The 23,451-nt window shown below is 41.3% G+C and overlaps 1 protein-coding gene across 1 annotated transcript in view; it reads right to left on the bottom strand.

Annotated features, from left to right (window-relative positions):
• scn8aa (sodium channel, voltage gated, type VIII, alpha subunit a) overlaps positions 1 to 23,451 on the bottom strand; it is a 54,182-nt gene that overhangs the window by 9,570 nt on the left and 21,161 nt on the right. The window contains 10 exon segments of the mRNA XM_085146503.1: positions 3,892 to 4,014; positions 8,832 to 9,005; positions 9,487 to 9,641; positions 11,123 to 11,240; positions 14,398 to 14,871; positions 15,927 to 16,283; positions 16,812 to 16,985; positions 20,432 to 20,670; positions 20,908 to 21,043; positions 22,566 to 22,880. Coding sequence (XP_085002629.1) covers positions 3,892 to 4,014; positions 8,832 to 9,005; positions 9,487 to 9,641; positions 11,123 to 11,240; positions 14,398 to 14,871; positions 15,927 to 16,283; positions 16,812 to 16,985; positions 20,432 to 20,670; positions 20,908 to 21,043; positions 22,566 to 22,880 — 2,265 coding nt within the window.

Raw genomic sequence — 23,451 nt, 5'->3', positions numbered from 1 at the left:
AACTGACCTCACAGGCCATTGTTTGTGGTTCTAGATTCAGTCGTTGTGCAAATGTACTCTTTATAAGGTTGGGGAAACCTGCAGTTAGCTAAGGCTGAAGAAGTCACTTGGATGAGTGACAAAACATTTCTCCAACTGAAAACGCTACGTCCAGATTAACAGAATCAACTTTTTGAGATTGGTTACCTGGATGAGCATGGATCAATACAATTTGCAATATTTTGACTACTTGATGTGTGTAAGTTTACATCAAAGAGCTTTGGTTGTCAGTAAAAAATTTAAAGTGTTTTAATGCCATAGCATTATGAAGTGTCCCCTATTACCACCCCAACCGTAGACAGTCAATATTTCTAATACAGCTTACTTTTGCTCCCACAACTAGCCCATTAAATAATATAACATTATAGCAGTAATACATTTTTTCCCAGAACCACCCCCAAAATCTAGCAATCAAATCCAATATCCAATGTATTTGTCATTGCCAGTACTAAGCTCAGCACATAGTGAACCGCTCACTACCAGTGTTAGGCAGGCCGACCAGCAGCTCTCAGGCAGACAGCTGAGCATGCATGTCTTTGGCAGACTCGTTTTGTGGAGCCATATTCCCTCCTCATTGCAAACAGATAGGGAGGCGCTCTAGAGCAGGATTCTCTCAGCGTGTGCACGACCTTCACCCGCTGACTTGAGCTGAATCAGCGGGGATGCAAAGGGTACACTATTCAAATATTGTTTTGTATTGTTAAATGCAAACTGATAAAAAAACACAACAGTTTTTCAAGTAACATTAAAGGACTAAAAGGCATGCAATTCACAAAATACCAGATTTCCCTTCACAGTGGCGCCAATGCACGTGCTGAGAGAATGACTCTTTTTGATTGAGCTAAGAAACAATTTAACCGCTCCCAAAAATTCAATGTTTTGAAAAAAAAAAAAAGAATTAGGCCATGCTGTGTGGAAAGCATTCTCAAAAGAGGGAAATGGCTTTCAAAAATGCAAAATACATGCGTGTTACATGGCATTGTGCAATCTCAAGAACTGCTCAAATCAATACATAAATAAACAGAGAAGTGTGTGGATAGAGAGATAGCAGCTAAAGAGATCAAGGCTGAACCGGTTATGTTATGTGGAAAACATCTACAGCCTAATGCAGCAGAGGTGAACGACCATAGCTTGACCATAGTGTAAGCAGGAAATTAATGTCAATGGGGTTCAGAGGTTACATACAAAGACCCCGTAACATTTAAGGCCGTCAAAAGCTAGAAAAGCTAAATCTGCCAGGTTACTACAACTTCAACTTTAATGGATTTGTAAAGAAAAAAGGGCATGTACTGAAGCTGCATTCCTGTGAAATGCATTTGTCAGAAAGCTAGAACTGAAATTGCAGGGCAGAATTATGAAAAAAAGAGAGCCAAGTACAAGGTCAGAGCCATTGCGTGTTAGGTAGTGCAATGCATTTCACTGTAGCTTCACTGCTCACTCGGATCGGCTCAGTTGCATCAGGACTCAGCCAGTGAATGTTTTTTTTAAAAGATGTAATTGTTATAATCTCTTGTATTTGGTGTCATCTCTCTATTCATTTGATTCTCTATTCATTTATTTATTGTTTTGACCTCGATTTTTTTCATTTCCAGTTCAAACAAAATGGCAACTCAATTGATGAACATAGACATTATCGTAAAAAACTGATACAGCAGGATTAAATTCCTCAAGTTTGTTTCCCTTCGCATTACTGGGCCACCCTCACCTCTCTTACCACATACTCCCAGTGAATGAGTTAATTCATAGGGGCATTGGTTTTGGCAGCAGTTCACTATATTTAGGCAAATGTGCCAAACCCAAAAATGACAACTTATCTTTGTGCAGCTCAAACTCAAACTGCACAATTAAACCAAAGAAATTTCAGTGAAACGTTTATGACGACATCCATAAAGCCTATCCAGGGCCTAAAAGATGTCTGCTCTTGTGCAACGGCATCATATTTTAGTCGCTGGATATGTAGTATGAATGAAATTTCACTACGAGTCAAATTTGAAGATTGAATCCACTTATGGTCAATCTGCCCTTAAAATAACCACCTAGGCCTTTTGTCTTTTATCTGCTGGTCTGTCATTTTTGGGACGTGCTTAAGAAGGACGACACATTGTCTGTCTAGGGTTGAGAGTGTTGCTCGAACGCTGTAGTGCTAGCGAACCAACGGGGTACCGTCCACCCAGAACTCAAAGTCAGAGTTTAACTGGGCCTGTTGTTGCCTCCCAGTTTCACTTCCTGTGGGAGTGGAAGGCAACAGAAAGCTAGGGCCTGCTGTATGCGCTACAGGATGCGGTGCCATGACATGACAGCAGTAATGCCTTGTGTGAAATGGCAGCCTAACGTATTTGCAAAGCTTCTGCCTGCATTCCCAAAGGAAGGCATTAAGACTCGTTATACATACATTAATATGCACAGTTTTGAGAAGCATTTGCATTAAGAAGCTGCCACCAGAATCAACTGTTAGCAGATCGTTTACTTTAATAGTAGAAGAGTAGTGCTGACACTGGCAGAAGCTTAACAAATACTTTCCTCCCAAAGCCACAGCACTGTGAGTGTGTGGTTTCTGTCTCAGTCCCTGATGCAGAAAGATCCTGGACAAGCAAGAGAGAGTGTGGTGACCCTCCAGCAGTCTGGCCCAGCTGAACCGGGTCGAGGTGGAGTGAGTAGTGAAGGGGTAAGGGTGCGAAGGAAGGGGAGAAGGGGGGAGGAAAGGTGGGTGCTGCACAGTGCCGCATATGTGGGGCTGAGGAAAAGGTGGGGAGAGTCTGAGGTGAACAGGAGAAGCTCAAACTAGAAGACAAGGCAACCAGTCCCAGTATAAAGAGAGGTAAAGACGAATGAGATCAGGAGACAGAGAGAGTAAGAAAGAGAAAGCGACAGAAGGGACTACGGGTGACAACAACCAGGTGCAACCTACTACTACCGCCAGTCACAAAGATGACCAATCAGATCTTTGTATCATAGGAAGAGACAGCCCAAGCAACCAGGGGTACTGTAGCAGCGAATAATTTCTGCTCTGCAAACCGACTCAGTTTGTTCTTACAAGTAAGACACACTCCTCTGAGCGGTTGTTTGGCAGTCGTCCTGCACACTGAGTTTTTGGTGTGACTGGTTAGGCAGAGATTTTGGTGTCCCACAGCTCCTCGGTTCCTGCTGGTTGTTCTCGATGCCAGATGCATTGAGGGATGGTGTGAGCTGAGGAAGAGGGGAGGTTATGGGAGCAAGAGGGAGGGGGGCATGTGGAGGGGAGAGGGGTTCTCAATTGAAAGCAGTGGTTGAGAATCAGGCCAAATGAACAGCTAATTGTTGATTTGAATGCTCTATGAGATGGCATGTAAGTCTGGTTAGCTTTGACCAATTTGGCATTCACTTTGGCCAATCAAGAAGAAACAAAGTAAAATGAAGTCATCGGAAATTTGTCACTCGTGTGATGAGGCAGCTTTGTGAATAAGATTTCTGTTGCTCTTTGGGCAATTTTAATGATGAAACAAATCAATTTATGCTTTTTTTCTTTTTTTTTGGTTGCTGTTGTTAAAGAAATTCAATTGAAATACACGTTATTCTACTAGTAATACAACTTTAGTGTTACTTTACTCAATCTCCCAGCTGCATCATGACTTCTTATTTCGCTCTAACAAAGGCATGGTACAGGATTGCGCATGGAAGGGTGACTTTTTGGATTTCATTTCCTGTTCTTTTAAAAAAAACAATCTCCCAATATTTGGAGGTTTTTTTTTAATTTGTTTTGTTTTTTGTTTTTTTGTTTTTTGTCTTCTTAGTTTGCTTTTAGATCAGTTCTAGCATGCTTTAAACTGTTGAATGGGCATGCGGAAGGATCAGCTGCTTAGCTTTGGATCTTACCCTCATCCCTTCAAAACGTGACAAGGCTCTGAGGGGTCTCAAGGCCCTTAGTGTCCTGAGTGATTTAATGGGCCCTAGATCGGAGTAGCCCAGCGCATTAGCTACAAGGCTGACTATAGACACCTACACAAAAACAGAGAAGCAAAAGAGGTTCCAAACTGTTAGAAGTGAGAATATTCACTAGGGAAGAGAGACGGCCCTGGTATAGGCGGAGAGTTGCTTGACATACACACATAAATCTATGCATGTATATGCATGTATAATATTGCATTTATACATGTATATACACTGAGAGAGAAGATCAGTGTTTAGTATAGGTTTTATGTGCGTAGTATTTTTAGAAGCAGGAGGCCAGAGGGATTGTTTGTTATTTTGGGGCAGTTGACGAGATGTGAAAAGTCCTTTGTACCTGCAAAGAAATTTGTGGTTGAGAGAGAGAGAGAGGAGGTAGAGACATAAGACTCAAATAGAGGGTAAATTAGACAGAAAAGAGTGCTACATGATCTAGTAAAGATACAAGCGAAGGGACTGGAAGAGCAGAGGAAGAGGATTTGGGGAGGGAGGGAAGGAGAGAGGTTATCCTGTAGAAGCTGATAAAAACCCAACAGACTTGAGAGCCTTACCCTTGCCCCTCTAACACTGTCTCTCCATGTCGCTCTTGGGCTGAGGCATAAAATCCCATATAATTTAAGACAGACAAACTAACGGAACCTAAGAGAAAGAATACAAGTGAACATGTACAAGTGTGTCATTTTACCATTTTCTTTCTCAGACATCAAATCATATTTGCTACACAGCATTTAGAGTCATAAAGGAGAGCCACAGTCACACGAAACACACACGAGAAACAGGGATGGAGGTTAAGGGCACATCAGATATAGTTATTAGCACTGGATGGCACTGAAAGGACAAAAATACACAGAGTACAGTCGAGTTACACACAGTTAACAATGGTTAACGATAACGGCACACAACCTCAAAGGAACTGGTGAGGGCCCTTATTGTGCCCAGCAGCAGTCAGGAAGAGATTGCCACAGCTGGAGAGCAATTAATCCTCAAGTTAACTAACTACTTCACAAAACTGTGCGCACATGCTCAGCAGTGGTAAATGTACAGAACTCTTATCGTAGCAATAAATCACCGTGAAATTTAGATCATGTCTGTACAATTTTGCTCTGGTAACAGAATCATTTAAAGCACTGAGTGGTATAGCCATTCTAAGCTAAGCACATAAACAGTATTGTTTTGCTAAGCAAGGAGGAAATGGACTATGGAAAGTGTGGTCAATAAGCTGCACTCACGTTCTTTGAGTGCTCAGAAGTGCAGTATTGATGAAGTCGCCTTAAAGGTCCTAGCCGCCATTATAGCCTGTCTTCAGCACAGGAAAGCATCGCAAAGATAAAAGGATCGCTTGGATGGATGCACATTTTCCAAGATGGAACCAATGTATCCAGCTGCATAAGAATCTGGCTATTTTTGCAGGGATTGTACCCTCGGGAAGTCTTTTCTTTCCATAAATGCAATTTTCGTGATGCTGAAGGGTCTAAAACAGGGGGAGCACCAGTTCCTTACAAATAAGGAAAAATATCAACAGTAAACACATGTGAAAGCACCTCCAACCAGCCACCGACACCAACCGGTCAAACTCACCGCAAGAAGTACACAACATCCAAAGCTTACCAAAATCACGGAGGGAGGTTTATAACAGGCAAAATCTTCATTTTGACTGATGCCGTCATCAACACAGACGACATGAGACTTAAAAGTCTATAAAAGCTACAGAAAAAAGCAGCAGGAAAAGTATCGGCTTGTATTCAGATTTTCTTCTTACTATAAATAAAATGAATGAACCAAAATAAACAGAGAAATTGACATTTCTCCAAGCGCTTACTTTTTTAAAAATCGTTAACCTTGCCTCTTGAATGAATTAGCATCTATACTCAGGGGGAGACAGTAAAATAAAGATTTTGCCTTAGTCTGCACTACAGTGTTTGGGGTAATTGTCACCTTCAGCCTGACCCCTTGGAGAGCCCCCATTTGGGGTGCCTGGCCTCTGGCCCACCTGCTGGGCCAGCTGTGTGGTAGCGGCCTCAGTGTCTCAACGTCCTTCTCAGAGAGCTCTGCAAGGCAAGGCCAATGACATCTGGGGCTGTGATCCCATGATGACGACAGCACAAACCAAACAGAAATAAAACCAACTGAAAACAAAGGGAAAAACACAACAAAACAATGATAATAATCTGAGTGAAAAAGAAAGATGAATGAAGTATGACCCCTGTCACCCTGATGCTCACACACCCCAGCGTCAGTTACCTAGCCTAATTTTACTGCCGTAAGATAAACAGATTATTTAAGACAAAAAGGTATATTAATGTGTATTCACATATTAAACATCTGCTTCTGTGATTTCTGAAAAACGAGTTGAGTAAATGAATGATGACGATGCTGCAAACTGACTTAACGTGGCCGTAATATAATAATAAACACATAATAAAAATACAAAACACATTTTGAATGAAAATCAGTAAAACACAAATCAAATGAAAAACAGAAAGATACATAAGAGGGAAATGAAGAGGAACACACTCATAGAAAGAGCCAAGCACATCCACACAGGCTGGTCTAATGATGGTGCCCTCCCGCCACCACCCCTGCTTTCTGAGTCCATGGCGATGGTTTCACCCAACAACACAGGACGGCAGAGGCACACGGAGGCCATGACACAGCCCAGACTCATCAAGCACAAGTTCTTTGGGTGTTTTTTCTTTTTTCTTTTGTTTATTTCTTTGGAGGGGGAGCGCTAGTGAAGACCAAACTTACCAACGGCCGCCTGTCACCCACCATCATTACATCTCAGCACAATATCACCACATTCCTGAGGTTACACTTTCAAGAGGGAATAAAAGGAGGATGGGCGGAAAGAAGGGAGGAGGGACATCACTTCTCTGAAACATGGTCACAATTTGGGAAACATAGCACCTCACATTGCCCAGAGTGTGTGATGAGACAACACACTTACAGGTAGGGAGTCTAAAGTGGCGAGAACCACAATCAGTACAGCGTGGTATGATTATAATCAATACTATCAATACAAGATCTATGTGAGCTTTATGTGTCAAGATTAAACATATCAATAATAAATAGCTTCTGTTGTTTTTCTGAACGCTGTTTTAAACTGTACAAACATGAAATGCTTTGTTTAGGCTTAATGTGGATTTCCTAGAGGATGTGATACATATAATATGCGTGTATTTGCTGTAGGGGGTCTGAATAACACGAGCTTATAATGGCAACCTCTAATACGAGTCCATTCACGGGGGCTGAGGTGTTGGACACTGTGGAGAGGTGGTTAGTTCAAGCAGAAAGTCAGAAGTCAGGAAATTCTTTTTCTATCCCGCTCTGCTACCTGGTGCTGACTAATTCCTGAATCAACATGTACAATTCAAATCATTCATCTTACATCCAGATGTTTACCCTTATTTATCCCCCATTAGACTGAATTTGGAAACTCAGAAGCATCTAATATTATCTTATATAAAATTGAAAGCATTGAAATCAGAGCAGACTTGTTATGTTTTCCCTATTTCGTAATGATGAAAGCTCATATTGAACATGGCCAAAGTTTCAGAAAATGAGATTATGTGGAAGTAATCCCTGTGATGCTCTAAACACTCATTTTCAGACCTTTTCTAGTCTTGGCCCAATGTGACTGTAAGCATAGGCACAAAGCTCTGGCTGTGAGTACAGCAGCCCCCGCACGCCTACTGTTTATACCTTCTGTTTGTGAGGGGCAGCCAATGGAGAGGAAAATGGCTTTAAGAGGAAAGCAGCACCAAACTGCTAGTTTCAGATGGAAGATAAACTGAAGGGCTGTGTTAGGCCCCGTATAAAAAGAAATAAAGATTATTCTGTGACTCATGCACAGCTGCTCCACCAGAGTCTAATATTAAAAACGAATGAGTAGGACATTAGGATAAATAGGTCCCCTTTAAATCTTATTTACATGTGTAGCTTCCACAGAATAGACCGGAGAATCATTCCTGTTCTGGACTTTCAGTCTTGAGTGACACGAGGAGCACAGCAGTACACAGAGAGAGAGGGTAAAGGTCAGAAACACAGGCAGAGACAGCAAAAACACATCTTTGACACTTCCCATTGCTCTGAGCATGACTTGAATATGATTGTAATCGTTACAATAGGTGATTACACACCTATTGTAGTCGTTGGGTGTGCTCTGATTTGATTCTAATTTGAATTGTCATCAATATAATAAATATCTGTGTGTGACTTCACTTTGTTGCATGTGAAAGAAAACATGCGGGCAGGTTTGCGGCGCTAAGCATGAGCAGTTTTTTGTTTGAGAAGCAGAAAATTATTCCACATATTCAAGCATTTCAGTGATAAACCAAGTAAAATATGTGAATAGCTGCTTGATGGAGTGGTAAAAGGTGGCTCGGGCATGTGTGCCTTCAATATGGACAGACTCCAGTGCAGCCTTGTAAAACACTGTCCTTGTTTAATGGAATTACTGTTAAAAGAGATGCCCTCTCACATGCTGCAATCCATGAAGCAGATATTCAGTTAATACCCTGACCCTACAAACCTAACCACACCCGGTCAACAACAAAAGGGTACAAGCCATACGCTGACCAGCCCGGACATTAAAAGCAAGCTAGGTGAGGTGAGTAACACTGATCATTCAGGGGGACGGCACTTCGACATATTCCCCTCACCTAAACAGCGTTGCAGATCACATGGTTGTTGCAGCCTGTCGGTTTTAATGTTTTGGCTGGTTGGTGTATATGTTATCTGATACTGATGATCAAGAGCCTGCATGAGTTTCTGTTGCACCCTATCGCTGTTGAACCAGGGTGTGGCTGCCGAGCAAGTGACTACTCTAGTCTGCAGCTCACACTGGAGGGAACAAGAGCCAGACTTACATCCACAATGAAGAAGTCCAGCCAGCACCAGGCATTGGTGAAATACTTGACAAAACCATAGGCGACCCACTTCAGCAACATCTCCAGGATAAAAATGTAGGTGAACACCCGGTCAGCATACTCCAAAATGATCCGAATGGTCTTCCTCTGCTCAATGTACACATCCTCAAAGGCCTACGGAGAAACAGGAAACACATTAGTTACAGAGAGAAGACGGTGACAGAAATATTACACTTAGATGATTAACGATGCTTCTAATGAAACTGTTTACGGCACCACAGCCCAGCCGACGGCTGAATCCTAACTGTGATTTACAGGAAGAAAGAAAATTGTAAATAAGTCCACAAGAATTATATGTCTGCATCAGACCCGTGCTTTGTATTTGGCACATTTAACAAACTCACCAAATCCCCTGTGTCCTCTCCCATCCCATTTAACCGCACCACTGAGAGGCTTGTGTTACCTCCTTAATGTCACAAACACTTTTTGATTTCTATTCATTTTTTATTTTGTCTCCAATTTCCCCCAGTCGCTAAAATATATACTTCACTCATCGGTTCAAGTATGTGGAATTCTTGAATTTAACATTTTCTCTTTTTATTCAACTGCACAGTTAGCTTAAAGTGTGAGCAAATGCTAACGTAGGCCTCCTTACCAGAGCGCCACTGCTGAGGAGAATCATGAAGATGATGAGCGTCTCAAACCAGTTGTGTTCCACAATCAGGTAGCAGGTTTTTCTCAGGAACCACCAGCTCTTCCCCCATCCCATAGTGATGTCAACATCACAGCATTTATACTTGGCCACGCACGCTGAGGACGCACAGGAGAAGAAACAACAGCAGACGTATTGAGCCAAAACAAGATGGAATGAACCAGCCGTGAGATTCGAGTCTGAGGTTTCAACATGTTTTCCCGGTAAAATCTTAAAAGAGCTTTTACATTTGCAAACTGCAATTCCCACAATGCACGTCTTTGTATTCATTTTGCCCACCCAAGGAACTTTGCCCAAGTTGAGCCTTCACATGCGGATTTAGATTTATCTAACATAGGGTGCAAACACATTATATTTGTGTTTTTCATTTTTTAAAACCCTTTAAGACCTACCATAGAACCAAGTCCGACAGAGCTTATATTATATTTTTACATGCTGTGGAGCCACTTTTGGGAGCATTTCAAGTTGCTATACATCAATACAACCATTACAGCCTAAATTTTAATAATATGTCTGCATTAAGTGCATAGTAATTACATAAATTGCAAAAAAGTGCAATAAACTACCAAAAAAATTGAAAATCGTTTGTGTTTTTTAACATATATTTCTAGTTAGAGAAATTTACAAGGCTTATCCCTCAAAACTGTAAATACAATAAAGTTGCACAAAACAGTTTCCCACCACAGGAAATTTATTTTGAGTGTCTTCATAGTTTTATTTTTGAAATACACCAATTTTTATACACTGCAGGAAAAACGAAAATAAATATTATAGTGCAAATTTGCAAAAAAGCAGCATATGCATCAAAATAAACTATTTCCAGCAGTGCAATATGAGTCCTAAGCATCCCAGAAACCACACAGAAAGTCATAAAGTCAAAGATAACTTTTAAAAACACCAGTATAGGCTCATGAGGCCTTGATGGTAAAAAACTACATTTCCGCAAAATTACGTCACTTCCAGTTTCGGGCAGGTCATGGCGGACATGCGATAGTTCGTGCTGATGGACGTAGGAAGTGTTATGAACAGCTGATCGGATCGGCAAAGCGTGTTTCTGGAATATTATGTTTTTGTTGCTGCAAGCGCTTTTTATGCAGTTTTTGCAAAGCTATATGTGGAAGGAAACTGTGACCAAGGACAAGCTGATGGCATAAGATGTAAGTACAACTCCTCTGGTTTCATATGCAAAAAAAATTATTGCGCTAGCTCATGTGGTTGCAGAGCTACCGGGATTTAAAAATAGTTAAGCAAAACAGAGCGTGCCCGCTCTGACCGGTTTTAAAGGGTTAATACATTTGCAAAGAATTTTGAGGTAAAAATGAATTTAATTCACCTCGATGAAGCACAGTGATTACTTTCTGGATGAACTGTAAATAACAAAAATAACCAGCATTTTGTTTTCTTGTTCAATATAAAATGTATCTATAAATGCACTTTAGTTTATTAAAACCGTAGATTTATAGACAGATGGTTAAATAATGTTTAATAATAAAGCTCCCCTTCAACCCTGGTGCCCTACAGTTTCCACCCAGCCCCTGGGGAGTCGAGGTAATGGGTGGTGTGGAAGCAGTGGTCTCACCATCTGTCCAACATGGCTCTGGCTCCATGTATTCCTCAACCGTCTCCACCACAACCACCTCCTCCACGTCTGGTTTGATGTCGATGGTGCTGCCCTCCGAAGAACTGGTGTCATCCAGCTAAAGAAAAGCAGACGCATAAACACATTTTGTTAATGTGGCAGTGTCTTGTTTTTTTTATATTTATGTTTTTAATCATATTTTATTCTATTTGTTTTGGGTTTTTTAAAATATTTTCTTTTGTTTTATTTACTTTATTGATCTATTGATTTGATCCGGTTTGCTTTACAAAGACCTTTGATCAACCTCGTTGCTTTTAAATGTGCTACAGAAATAAAATTCACACTGACATTAAGAAACAAACATACAAAAATGCAAAATACAGGAACTTTTTATTTCAGTACCAAGAAGCGATGGACTCATAATGCCTCTTAGAGCCTGAGGAAATGTTATTTCTAAATTACATCAGCTCTATCTTTAAATGGAAAATCTTTGATCTTTGTTTCTTTTTTTTTCTGTGTTTTTTTCTTCAATGTAATGGACTTCATAACAACCTTGAACATCACCTATCATGTGTTTGAACACTGAAATGGAATATCAAATGTCAGATAATCTGCTCTGAAAGTCTTCTAAATGCATTTCATCAAAACACATAAGTCACAGAGCGTCCATTCATCCGCAGTGCCTGCCTGCTCAAGCCAGTCTAGATGGCTCTATTGAGTAATGGGGTTCTATTAGTGTCTGAGCAACATAGAGTGGCCAGCCACACCCAGACTTTCACTGGCATGAGAGAGAAAATGGCACAGTGTTGGATAGCTGAGGATTATACACAACAAAAACAACACGTGGAGCATCAAATTGACAATGTAATTAGGAACTAGTGAAAGGGCCTGAATATCATGGACGTATTTCTTTGTATGCCGTTCTTTCTTTCAGTAAAATCTCCCTGAATAAGACATGCAGTCATTTTAAAAAAGAAAGAACACCTTCTTTCATTTTCACAGTTTTATATATCAGGATATGATGGGAAAAATTAGCCATATTTAAATACAACCTGTGATGCATACATATAAAAGATTACAGCATGTCATTATTTATTTGATACACACTAAGCAGTCCTGTGAAAGACTAAGTAGACCCCACAATTCAATAGTCATAATAATTTTAAAGCTGAAGTAATTGCTTTCTGAATGACTTTATCAGTCGTTCACGTCGTTGTGATATGAGGCATATCATCTTACATCAGTTCACTGAGGTCTGCATGGGTTCATTTATGCACAGCTCTCTTAAGATCCTGCCTCAGCACTGCAATGCAGTTGAGGTCTGGACTTGAGTGGGCCTTGTTTTGCAGATTTTTCAGCCTTTTGGTTGCAGAGGTACTGCTATGCTTGAGATCATCGTCCTATTCCATGACCCAATATCACCCAAGCCTTAGCTGTCAGACAGACAGCCTCACATTTTACTCCAGAATACTTCAGTATAGTTTATGGTTGATTCAGTGACTGCAAGGAGCCCGGGTCATGTGGTCTTATCTGTCCAATTGTCATTGTTCTAGAAGTCTTGTAGTTTGTTTAGATTTGACTTTGCTAACCTAAACTGTGTTTCCATGTTCACGTAGAGAGAAAAGGCTTTCTCCTGGCAAACCTTCCAAACCACCATATTTGTTTAGTCTTTTCCCAATTTTAATGCCATAAACTTTAACATTTAACATACATTAGATCTGTAGAGTCTGAGATGTGGCTCTTGGGCTTTTTGCAGTTTTAGTTTTCCACAGTCTGACCGTGTGTTCAATTTGCTGGGAAATCCACTCCTGGCAAGATTAGCAATTCACTTGAATGCTTTCTTACTGTAGGGTTGGATACAAGTAGGGCTGCTCAATTAATCGAATTTTAATCTCGATTACGATCTGGGCTTTCAACGATCATTAAAAATGACTGAGCCGATTATTAGCCCCTCCCTCGTGCTTTACTCTCGCGCTGCTCCGTGTGGCAAATCGAGCGCACCTCTCTGCATTTCGAACACGTGTCACAACAATTAAGACTCTTAATTGTTGTGACACGTGTTCGAAATGCACAAAATACACATTTCATGTATTCTCAGCCAGATTTGGTTTACAGCAGCGGTCCCCAACCTTTTTTGCACCACGGACCGGTTTATGCCCGACAATATTTTCATGGACCGGCCTTTAAGGTGTCGCGGATAAATACAACAAAATAAAACCAGTACCGGTACCGAAAAAAATAAAATGTATTCATAACACACGTGAAAAGACCCAGGAAAACCGAGTAAACGATAAAAACAATAACAAAATAACGCTGAAAACCGATAAAAACCCTGAAAACTATACATTTCACACCTGAGCCTCAACTCTCGTGGCCCGGTACCAAACGACTCACGGACCGGTACCGGTCCGAGGCCCGGGGGTTGGGGACCGCTGATTAAGAGGACCCGAGGGAAGCTCGGAAAGCTAAGCAGAAGTTATTTGGAGAGGAGAGTGACTGCTGTTGGTTGAAAAGAGAGGTAAAAAAAAACTTCAGTGGTGTGGAAACATTATGGGTTGGCGGAGTCAGACGTGGATCAAGTAGACACAGTGTGTAAACTTTGCACCACAGAGCAACACTGCAAAGTTCACTAAACATAGATGTTTACATTTTTCATTTATTTTTTATATTGCAAACATTTGCACTGTTATCAGTATTTGCACACTATTTTATATTATTTTTGACAATCTTTAAAGTCATTATTCAACACATTGTTATTGTTAAATAAATATCGTCAAATAATCGAGATCTCAATTTCAGTGAAAATAATCGTGATTATCATTTTTGCCATAATCGAGCAGCCCTAGATACAAGGCCTTTGAAATGGCAAATATTCTTCCCAGACTGATGGGCAGCAACAGTTGCTACTCTGACATCATCGTTACTGTAATGATGTAACGATGTCTTTCCCCCTTGAACAAACACCTGAATGCTCCAGACCAGCAAACTCCTGCTTTTTTAGATGAACTCACACATTCTGATGATCAAGTGCATTTGATTATCAGCACCCAGCTGCTGCTTATCCTCTTAATTTCTACGAAAGCAGTAAGGGTGCACTTAGTTTTTCACACAGTGCTTCTGCATTTTGCTTAATCTATGTTAAACAATGGAACAGTTTAATATGTCATGTTTTGTAATCAGGTTGTATGTACTCGATGAACCTGATCAGGATCACAGAATTGCAAGAGGACGTGCTTTCTTTTTCATGTGACCCTGTCCTGGCTGTTTTCACTCACCTCTTTGCTGTTCTCATTGTCTGACTCGCTGCTGAAGTCCTCTGTGTTGAGGTTCTCAAAGTCGGACTCTCCCACAGCTATTGGTACGCAAACGGTCAGATTTGGGTTGTGGATAAAGGACATGTGGTCTTCGTCGATCATGTACTTGCCCACGCTGCTGCCAATACCACTGGTAGTGCCGTTACCATTTTTGGCATAGTCCAGGTCACGGTTAATGTCCACCCCAGTGTGATTAGCGATACAGTTCAGTTTCTTGTCGTACATGTCTTCCAAAGGCTTCTGCTCATCTTCCATCGGCGGTTTCCTCAGCAGACTGGCCATCAGTATTCGCATCTTGGCTTTTATCCATGCGATGCCTTTCTTGATGCGCATGACAGAAATCTGCAGGTTGTTCGGCTCACCGTCGTCATCTGTCGCCGCCAAGTTGTCAGCACTGAATGAGCTCAGCAACAAGGCAAGGAAGAGGTTCAAAACCTTTAAAGAGTAAATGAAAAACAAATACATAAAAATGGCAGTTTTGAAGGAAGCAGGAGGGAATCCGAGTAACCAACTACACACTTGTAAGGTAGCACCTTGTGATTTACAAGCCACACCCTAAATCATGCCATGTTCTGATTTAACATTTACTGTATTGAAGATTAACTTACACACTGACATTATGAGCTCTATTAGGTAATGAATCTATGAAGTAATAAAGTGAAAAGGGGGGTCTTTTTATAAATAAACTTCCATACATTCATTTCTTATTTTACAACTGGAGGAGTCGCCCCCTGCTGGTCAAGTGATAGAATGCGGGTCTTCCACATTGGGTTCCCCCATTACATACAGTGTAATATGCTATGAATATCAAATATTCCATACACATTGTTTCTTCCTGTTTTACTTGTGATGCTAATGAACCTTTTTTAAATTCATATACGTGTGAAAAAGAAAAAAGGAAAAAAGTAATCGGATGTTGAGCTAAAAGGGGCATTTTTTCATTGGGCACCTTGAATTCCATTATTTCCATTGATGGATTGATTCCATTGATTAACTTTAGTCAGTGAGATAACTGTCATTCAAGTGGGCGGTACAAATGAGGCATCCAATAAAGCAAAAATGGAAGAAAAGTTGATGTCATATGTCGTAGTCATAGACCTTATTTATGGTCCAAACGCTATGAATTATGCAACAGTGATGTGAGTTTGTATTGGGACCCTGAGCGGAAAGCCCTGTCTAAGTAGACTTACGTGTGTTTTAACAGTCACACAGCTAGTTGTTGGTAGTGAAAGTCATGTGTAAAAGGTTTAGGCTTGTTGTTTTCCTCCCTGTAACTCTACAGAGCTTCTAAACCTTCATCATTAAAGTAACAAAGAATAGAAGTGCCGTTTTCATACCAAACACTTTACTGAATTCTGCCTGAAGATTTGAAACGTCCACTCGCTTTGCTCTACCTTCTGGACGTCTCTCAAACTGTGTCAAGAACTGTGCACCGGAGTCATGTGTGAACTCCCATTAGCAGTTTCCAGCTAACAACATGGGACACTCACCACCAGGTTACCGATGACCATGACCATCATGAAGACGATTAGGCACATGGCCTGGCCGGCCACCTCCATGCAGTCCCACATGGTCTCGATCCACTCACCACACAGGACACGAAAGACGATCAGGAAGGAGTGGAAGAAGTCATTCATGTGCCAGCGGGGCAGCTCACATTCCAGAGAGATCTTACACACACAGTCTTTGTAATTCTTCCCAAACAGCTGCATGCCCACCACAGCAAAGATAAAGACAATGATGGCCAGCACCAGAGTCAGATTTCCCAAGGCTCCCACTGAGTTACCAATGATCTTGATCAGCATGTTGAGAGTGGGCCACGACTTGGCCAGCTTAAACACTCTGAGCTGAAGTGGGAGGAAAGAGTAGGAGGATTATGTTTTAGTCATAACATCCCATCTTTACGAACTTGTTGCTTCGATTCAGCAGAGTAAAAATAGCATAAATATACAGCAATGTTTAAATAAACACAGATTTTACTTTTGCCTCGTTTGCCTCAGATGCAGTACCAGTGCAGAGCCGGTTTTGTCTTCGTGCTTATCGAAAAACAGCCCACTTTCTGACAGGTTTGAGAACCTGTTTGAGATCTGCCAGTCTGGTTTATCTCGCAGTAACCCCGAAAATATCCACATCAGTGGTTCCGACTTCTACAGAGATTTGCGATGCTGTGAGTTTTTGACACATACGCCAGTTTTTGGGAGTTTTTTTTGTTTTTTGGAAGAGTTAAATATGTGCAAACAGCTCTAGATTAAACACTGACACTGCATCAGTGGATAAGTATTGTTCGATGTGCAGAATGTGCATGATAACACGCAACAACATGATGCAATGATACAATCTCAACTCTACTTTTCTAGGCAAAGATAGATATTTACCAATCGGAATGACCGCAGGACTGAGAGGCCCTCAACGTCAGCCAGAGCGAGCTCCACTAAGCTCAGAGTCACAATGAATCCATCGAAACAGTTCCAGGCCTCCTGAAAGTAGTAGTATGGATCCATAGCTACAAGCTTGAAAAGCATCTCTCCTGCGAAGATCCCCGTGAAAACCTGACATGCGAGAAGGAGGACAAATTTAACTTGGCTTCTAAACATATATAACAGAATGTAAAGCATAATGAGTAGAAAAAGAACCGACACATTTGTTCTGCAGAAAAGGGCATTAGGTTAGTACTCTCAGCTACTGCAACCTAACTTAAACACAAATAGATTATTTACAGAGGAAGCACATCTAGTTAATGTCCGTGCATGTGTCAGCTGCTCTGCAGTCACTGAGGATAAAACGGCACTTGTTTGTTCTCATCTTTAATAGATCACTGATGGCTACCTTCAATCGCACAGACCACATAACGAACATACAGTCATGTAGGCTAGGGCTGGGCGATATGGCCTAAAATTCACATTGCAATATAATTTGAAGCATGTGCAGTAACGATATATATCACGATATATTCTTTTCTTCTGTCTAACGTATTTTCCACACTATAAGACACACTTAAAATCCTTTAATTTTCTCAAAAATCGAGAGTGTGCCTTATGTATGAATTCAGGTTGTGCTTACTGACTTCGAACCGATTTTGGCTGCAGAAATCTGTTAAAAAATGTTTTAGTACAACTTTGGTAAGCCGCCCTGCTTGATGGATTGTCAGAACATTACGGCTGCCATAGTGAGGAGCTTCGCGGTGTAATCTGGGTCCAAAACTCCGTCAACTTCAGGTCCCAAAGTCAAAGGAACACTAAGAGTTAAAAACGGTCTAAATTCTTTGATCTTTAATTAAATCATCAGCGTTGCTGCTTTATCGGGTGTAACAATTAAGTTTTACATTCATGGACCCATGAAAACAGAATTTATTAAATTTAATGGAGTTAGAAGTTAACAGGAAGTTAGCTCGCTAGTTTACACTTAAACATTTCATACCATGCTCTGACTGAGAGATTTTTGAAACTAATTAAAACGTACAGCTCTGCTACCACTTCCAACATAAATGAAGACAGAAAACTAAACAGCAGTGGCGTTTGCAGGGTTACTGAAGTTGGACTACCTGGTATATAATGTTGTGCTACGTGATTGCTAGCCACACGGCTATGTTAGCATAACATTAGCACAGTGAAGCTGGAGGATGAACGCCAACTTTTTTTCCACTCGATAAAAATTAACGTGAGGGATTCTGGTGGTCAGGGACAAATGCAATCGCATAGCAGGATGCTATACACGGGCCAAACTTCAGTCAGGAGAACAACTGAGATTATTCATCCACAATACGAGGTTAGTCATTAATATACTGCAACAACATGGGAATAGAGCAGCTGCGAGAGAATTCAACATTAATGAATCAATGTTACGGACGTGGAGGAAGTGCAGTTTTTGGCTTTCCCCATATTTCAAAAGTGCTTCATATCTTTGCTATGACTGTCATAATTTGCAGATGATAATGGTTTTAGCCGCTGCGATGCTTTCGACCAAAACAGGCGCAGCTTGATGACATCATCAACATGCGCTATGGCGATAGAGCGGTATAGTCAAAATCTCTATCGTTGGCCAAATTTATATCGTTTCTATCGTATGTCGTTTATATCGCCCACTCCTAATGTAGGCCATACATGTTTTTGGACAATGACACTTATTTTGTCATTTTGCTTCAGCACAACCACCACAGTAAATTTTAAATAAAACAACCAAGATGTGACTGAAGTGTAGACTTTCAGCTTTAGATCAAATATTGCTTTTTAAGAAATAACAGATATCTTTATGTTTATAGTCCCCTGTTTTCAGAGATTTCAAATTAATTGGATTTAGTCTATAAATCATGGATATAACCAAATGCTGTGTTTTCTCTCTTCAGATGTTCTGTTAGACCAGGTGGGTTTGTGGCTCTTTCTGCATTATTTCTTTCCTTTGATTTATTGGGCTGAGATCTGGTTACTGATTTGACTGAAGAATATCCCATTTCTTTGCTTTGAGAAACTCTTGCTTTATCGGTTTACACTCTGAAGTGCTGCCTGATCAGTTCTGCAACATTTCAGAATTCAGCATGCGACTTCTATCTGCAGTCGCATCATCAACAAACACTGGTGACCCAGTTCCACTAACAACCGTGCACGCTTATGCCATAACACTGCCTCCACCATGTTTGACAGGTTGTGTAGCGTACTTCAGATCATGAGGTGTTTCTTTGAACCTCTGAAATTCTGAACTCTTAGACGTTTTCTGGCAAAGTTTCATCTTTCCTTCCTGGTTCTGAGTGTAACCTGTGGTTTACACCTTGCTGTGAACTCTCTGTATTCCCCTTCATGAAGACTCGGGTTGACTGTAGACCTCAAGTGTGATACACATGCTACCTCGAGAGTCTTTGCTTTAATTGAAATAAACGTTATGAAGTTGTTTTTAATCATGGAAATAATTCTGTCATCATGCACTTCGGTTATCTTCTGTGGTCTTTTGGTGTTGCTGAGTTGACACGGCATTCATTCTTACTAGATTTTTATGGGTTGTTTTCTTTCACAAACATCAACCTCATACTGAGCATAACAGCAAACAGCTACAAAATGCAAGTTCAACACTTGGAATCAACTCCTGATCTTTTATGTGCTTCATTCAAATAATCATACATAACGAGGGAACAAGCCTCATGCGGCCACATAGTTGTCCAATTACTTTTGAGCTGTGTATAAAAATGTAATTCCTGACAGTTAATGTAGTTCTTTAGTCAAACCCCTTGAATTAAAGCTGAAAGTCTGCACTTCCGTGACATCTTGATTCTCTGAATTTAATCCACTCGGGTGGTATGAGCTCGAAGTCAAATCGACCTGTATACACCCTCGTTTGTCAGACTGCGTGTTCATTGGTGCGCAGGATGATGACTCATTGCATCAAGGTGACCTAGAAACCTCCACCTGTACCACCCATTAGTCTTTTCAAGTCGATTTTTATGAACCACAACTGGAAAGAACACATTTCACTGCTTTTTCAATTGTAAATTAATACAAAACAGACATACACACAAAACTGTATATAAAAGAGCGTAAAACAATATGTGTTAACTTATGTGAAATGGTGCCAGTACTCTGATTTACTCAGTTTCTTAAAGAAAAACAAAGCTTTTAATGAAAACAACCAGGTCTCAGAAATTATTTAGGCACCATTTTAGAAGAGCTCATCGATCAGCCTTCATGAAATATTAACGCCGCCCTCCAACCAGTCAGCCAACCAGCAGAGAAGCAGGTGCATCCACTGAACCAGAGTACAGCGAGAGAGACGGGAGAAGAAGAATGGAAAATGTGTGCATGTATGTAAAGAAAAATCCACGAACACTAGGAAGCAGCGGGGGGTTTGGGAATGTTTTTTTTTCCCTTTTCATCTCAGAACGGCCAATTAAAGCACTGTCAATTACAGTCCCATAAATAACACCTTTCTGTGAGCTACTGAGAAGAAGCAGAGAAGATCATTTACAAGAATACCAGATTAAAAACAGCAACAGCAACAAAAGTCCACTCACCAGATTTCCTACAGACAGCATATCTTCAAAGTCAGGGGTCATGGGGTAATGCTCCATAGCCATGAAGAGGGTGTTTAGGACGATACAGATGGTGATGGCCAGGTCCACAAAGGGATCCATGACTATAAGGTTCACAATCTCCTTGATCTTAATCCACTTGGGGCTGCACTCCCAGATCAGGAATGTGTTAGCAAACTTATACCAGCATGGGGGACACTTGCGCTGAGACTCCTCCAGTTCTGAAGACATAGCGCGGATCATACATCAAAACCAAACATACTTGCGTGCTCAGCAAACTGCATGCAATGGTATAATAGGATAGAAAAAAATTTTATGCAATGTATGTATCTGGTACTTTTGAATATGCAAAGCAGATAAGCAGGAAATTCATGTCAAACTAATCAAACAATGAAGAGCAGCCCTAGTTAAAGAATAATGAGAGAGCAGGTTAAATAGCTGGGTTAAAGTGGCAGTACCCTCCACTAGTGTGTTGGTAATGACGCTCATGACACTGTTGGCCCGCTCTTTCCGCCCAAAGGAGGTATTGAGCTGGTCCACAGACACCATCAGGGAGCCCGACAGCTTCTTCTTCACCTCAACCTCAGTAGTCGGCTGTCAGGAGGAGAGGAAGAATCAAGCACCCATGGAGAGGACATGAACACCATCCCACATCACCACCGGTGGCCGGCGGAGGGAAGTGCACGACAGCAACGGCAGGAAAAAGTAGTCGAGGATCAGAATTTTTGGGGTGGGGGGGTCAGGGCACGTTTCATTCTCGTCTACTTGTATGCTGGTTTCAAGGAAGATGTGTGTATGCTGTAAATGCATGCAGGTTTCAGCCAAAGTGGGAGCAGTGGTCTAGGGCTACTTGACCTAATTGTGTTTGAATGTAATTAGCTCATCCCAATTAGATAATAAATGGATTGTGAGACACTGTGCGAGGAGAACTGCTTCTGCATGAATGCATTCTCAGTCCCGTCATGCAATAATGGAGGCTTTGCTGCCATTGCAATATAATCATGAGGTTATTTTACAAAATGTCTCCCAAATCTGGCCATTTGTAACACAAACTTGCAAATTGATGCTACTGTATCTTCCTATTTTGAAACCATACAACTTATATTGCAACCATCAAGTCAAGAGCATTGTAAATAGGTCGTATGAAGGCAGGTAGTTCAAATTCATCCAGTTGTCATGCATGAGCATGCTCCAAGTCAAAGAGAAGGAGAGGAAATAACAGACATCATAACCAAAGTTTGGTTTGTCTACATCATGCTTGTTCTAATTTGGGGTTTAAATCTACCATGCTAACTAGAATGACGCACAACTAATTTGCTAATGCTGACCAGGGAGAGACTGGAAAACATAGAAAGGTATAGACAGACAAGGACAGCAGCCCTCCTTCATTTCTTAAAGTATTTTTTTGAAAGCCTAATAGGATGGTGTGTTACTTTTATATATTTATGTAGCTAGCTAGATACATATACTCTGGGGTGGAATCAGGGAATTAGGGAAGCAGATAAAATTGTCTGTGGCTCTATAAAGCTGGTCCCCTCTGTTTCCTCCGGCTTCTATTGCAGATCTACCCACACAGGCTAGCAGAGGACCTGGATGCCTGGAGGAACACATCAACACACTGGAGCATGTTAACCAATCATTATATGCCATTTGTTAACAAAAACTGTGTTTCATTACTGCTAGTGTGTGAACGGGAACTTAAAACACGAACCTGTGTGTTACTTCTTTCTCTGATCTGTACACTAGCGGGTCTGAATGATTTTGAGTGCATGTACTTTATGAGTTATAAGTTTGATGCTGACATATTCAAAACATTAACAGTCATCATTCATTTCAAACAGTAAAATTGCCTGGAAGTCACTGATAGACCAAGTATGAAGCTAACTTGTGAAAGGTTTAAGTATAAATGCTATAATCACGTTTATTTTCCCATCCTTTGCCTACAGTTGGAGGGCAGCATACACTGCAGGGGCTGGGGGAGGGGAGGCGCGAGCGCTTAGCCAAGAGATACATACGGACTTGCAAAGATGACAGTAGAGGAGAGAGAGCCAGAAAGAAACGTAACGGACGAGAGGGGGGGCCATGCCTAGATAGGTCTACTCATTGACTTCCTTACACTTTCGTCAGTAGCTGCCTTATCTATTTTCACCTCAGGCAGAAGGCGTCCACCGGGCCCGGGGCCAATGAGCGACACCACGCCGTTGCAGTCCACCGTGCTGTTCCTCTTGCCATGGAAGCCAGTGTAGCTGCTCCGCCGGTACGGGCTGAACAGGGAGCCTCGGCGCTCCTCGCACTCCTCGACGGTGCTGTGCTCATCGTCGGCGAATTCGTTCTCCGAGCCCACGTCCTTGCTGCGGCCCTTAAAACTGAAGATGCTGCTCTTGCTGTTGTGGCGTGAGAGGAAGGGTGAGCCCGGTATACTCAGGAGAGACTGGAGGAAGGAAATAGAAAAAAGGATGAGAAGAGGAGATATTTGTGTGACGGAGCCCTGGGCCCTTCTGGGCCCTTCAACTCCAGAGGACAAGATGAAAGCCAACATCTGTGGGAAATGTAATGCAGCGAGGGCTCCTTCCCACGAGGAGCCATATTCTTCTGACTAAATAAACAAGAACTAGATAATTAGGTTAGTGATATGCTTCAGTGTCAAGGTCACACACACACACAGGACAGAGATACAGGCGTCTGAGACAAGTGCAATCTGAACATGAGTCACGACAGCAACAATCTGGAATGTAGCTAGCATTGATCCAGCTATTTTTTAGCTCTACACAAAGTATGCTAGCTCACGGGAAATCAAATGTTTTGACAATAGCCCTCTGGTTGTGTAGAAGATGAGTGAAAAGCACAAAGGAACCCTTGCATGTCACATGAGGGATTTTCACAGACGTGTTGAAAAGCGTTACATAAGGCCCGTAGGCCTCGTTAACTCGTCAGCTGAATATAATAATAATAATAATAATAATAATAATAATAATAATAAAAAATAAATAATATAATAATAT

This window comes from Neolamprologus multifasciatus, chromosome 20, assembly GCF_963576455.1.
Source record: "Neolamprologus multifasciatus chromosome 20, fNeoMul1.2, whole genome shotgun sequence".
Taxonomy (NCBI): domain Eukaryota; kingdom Metazoa; phylum Chordata; class Actinopteri; order Cichliformes; family Cichlidae; genus Neolamprologus; species Neolamprologus multifasciatus.
This window is presented reverse-complemented; position numbering and strand designations above follow the sequence as displayed.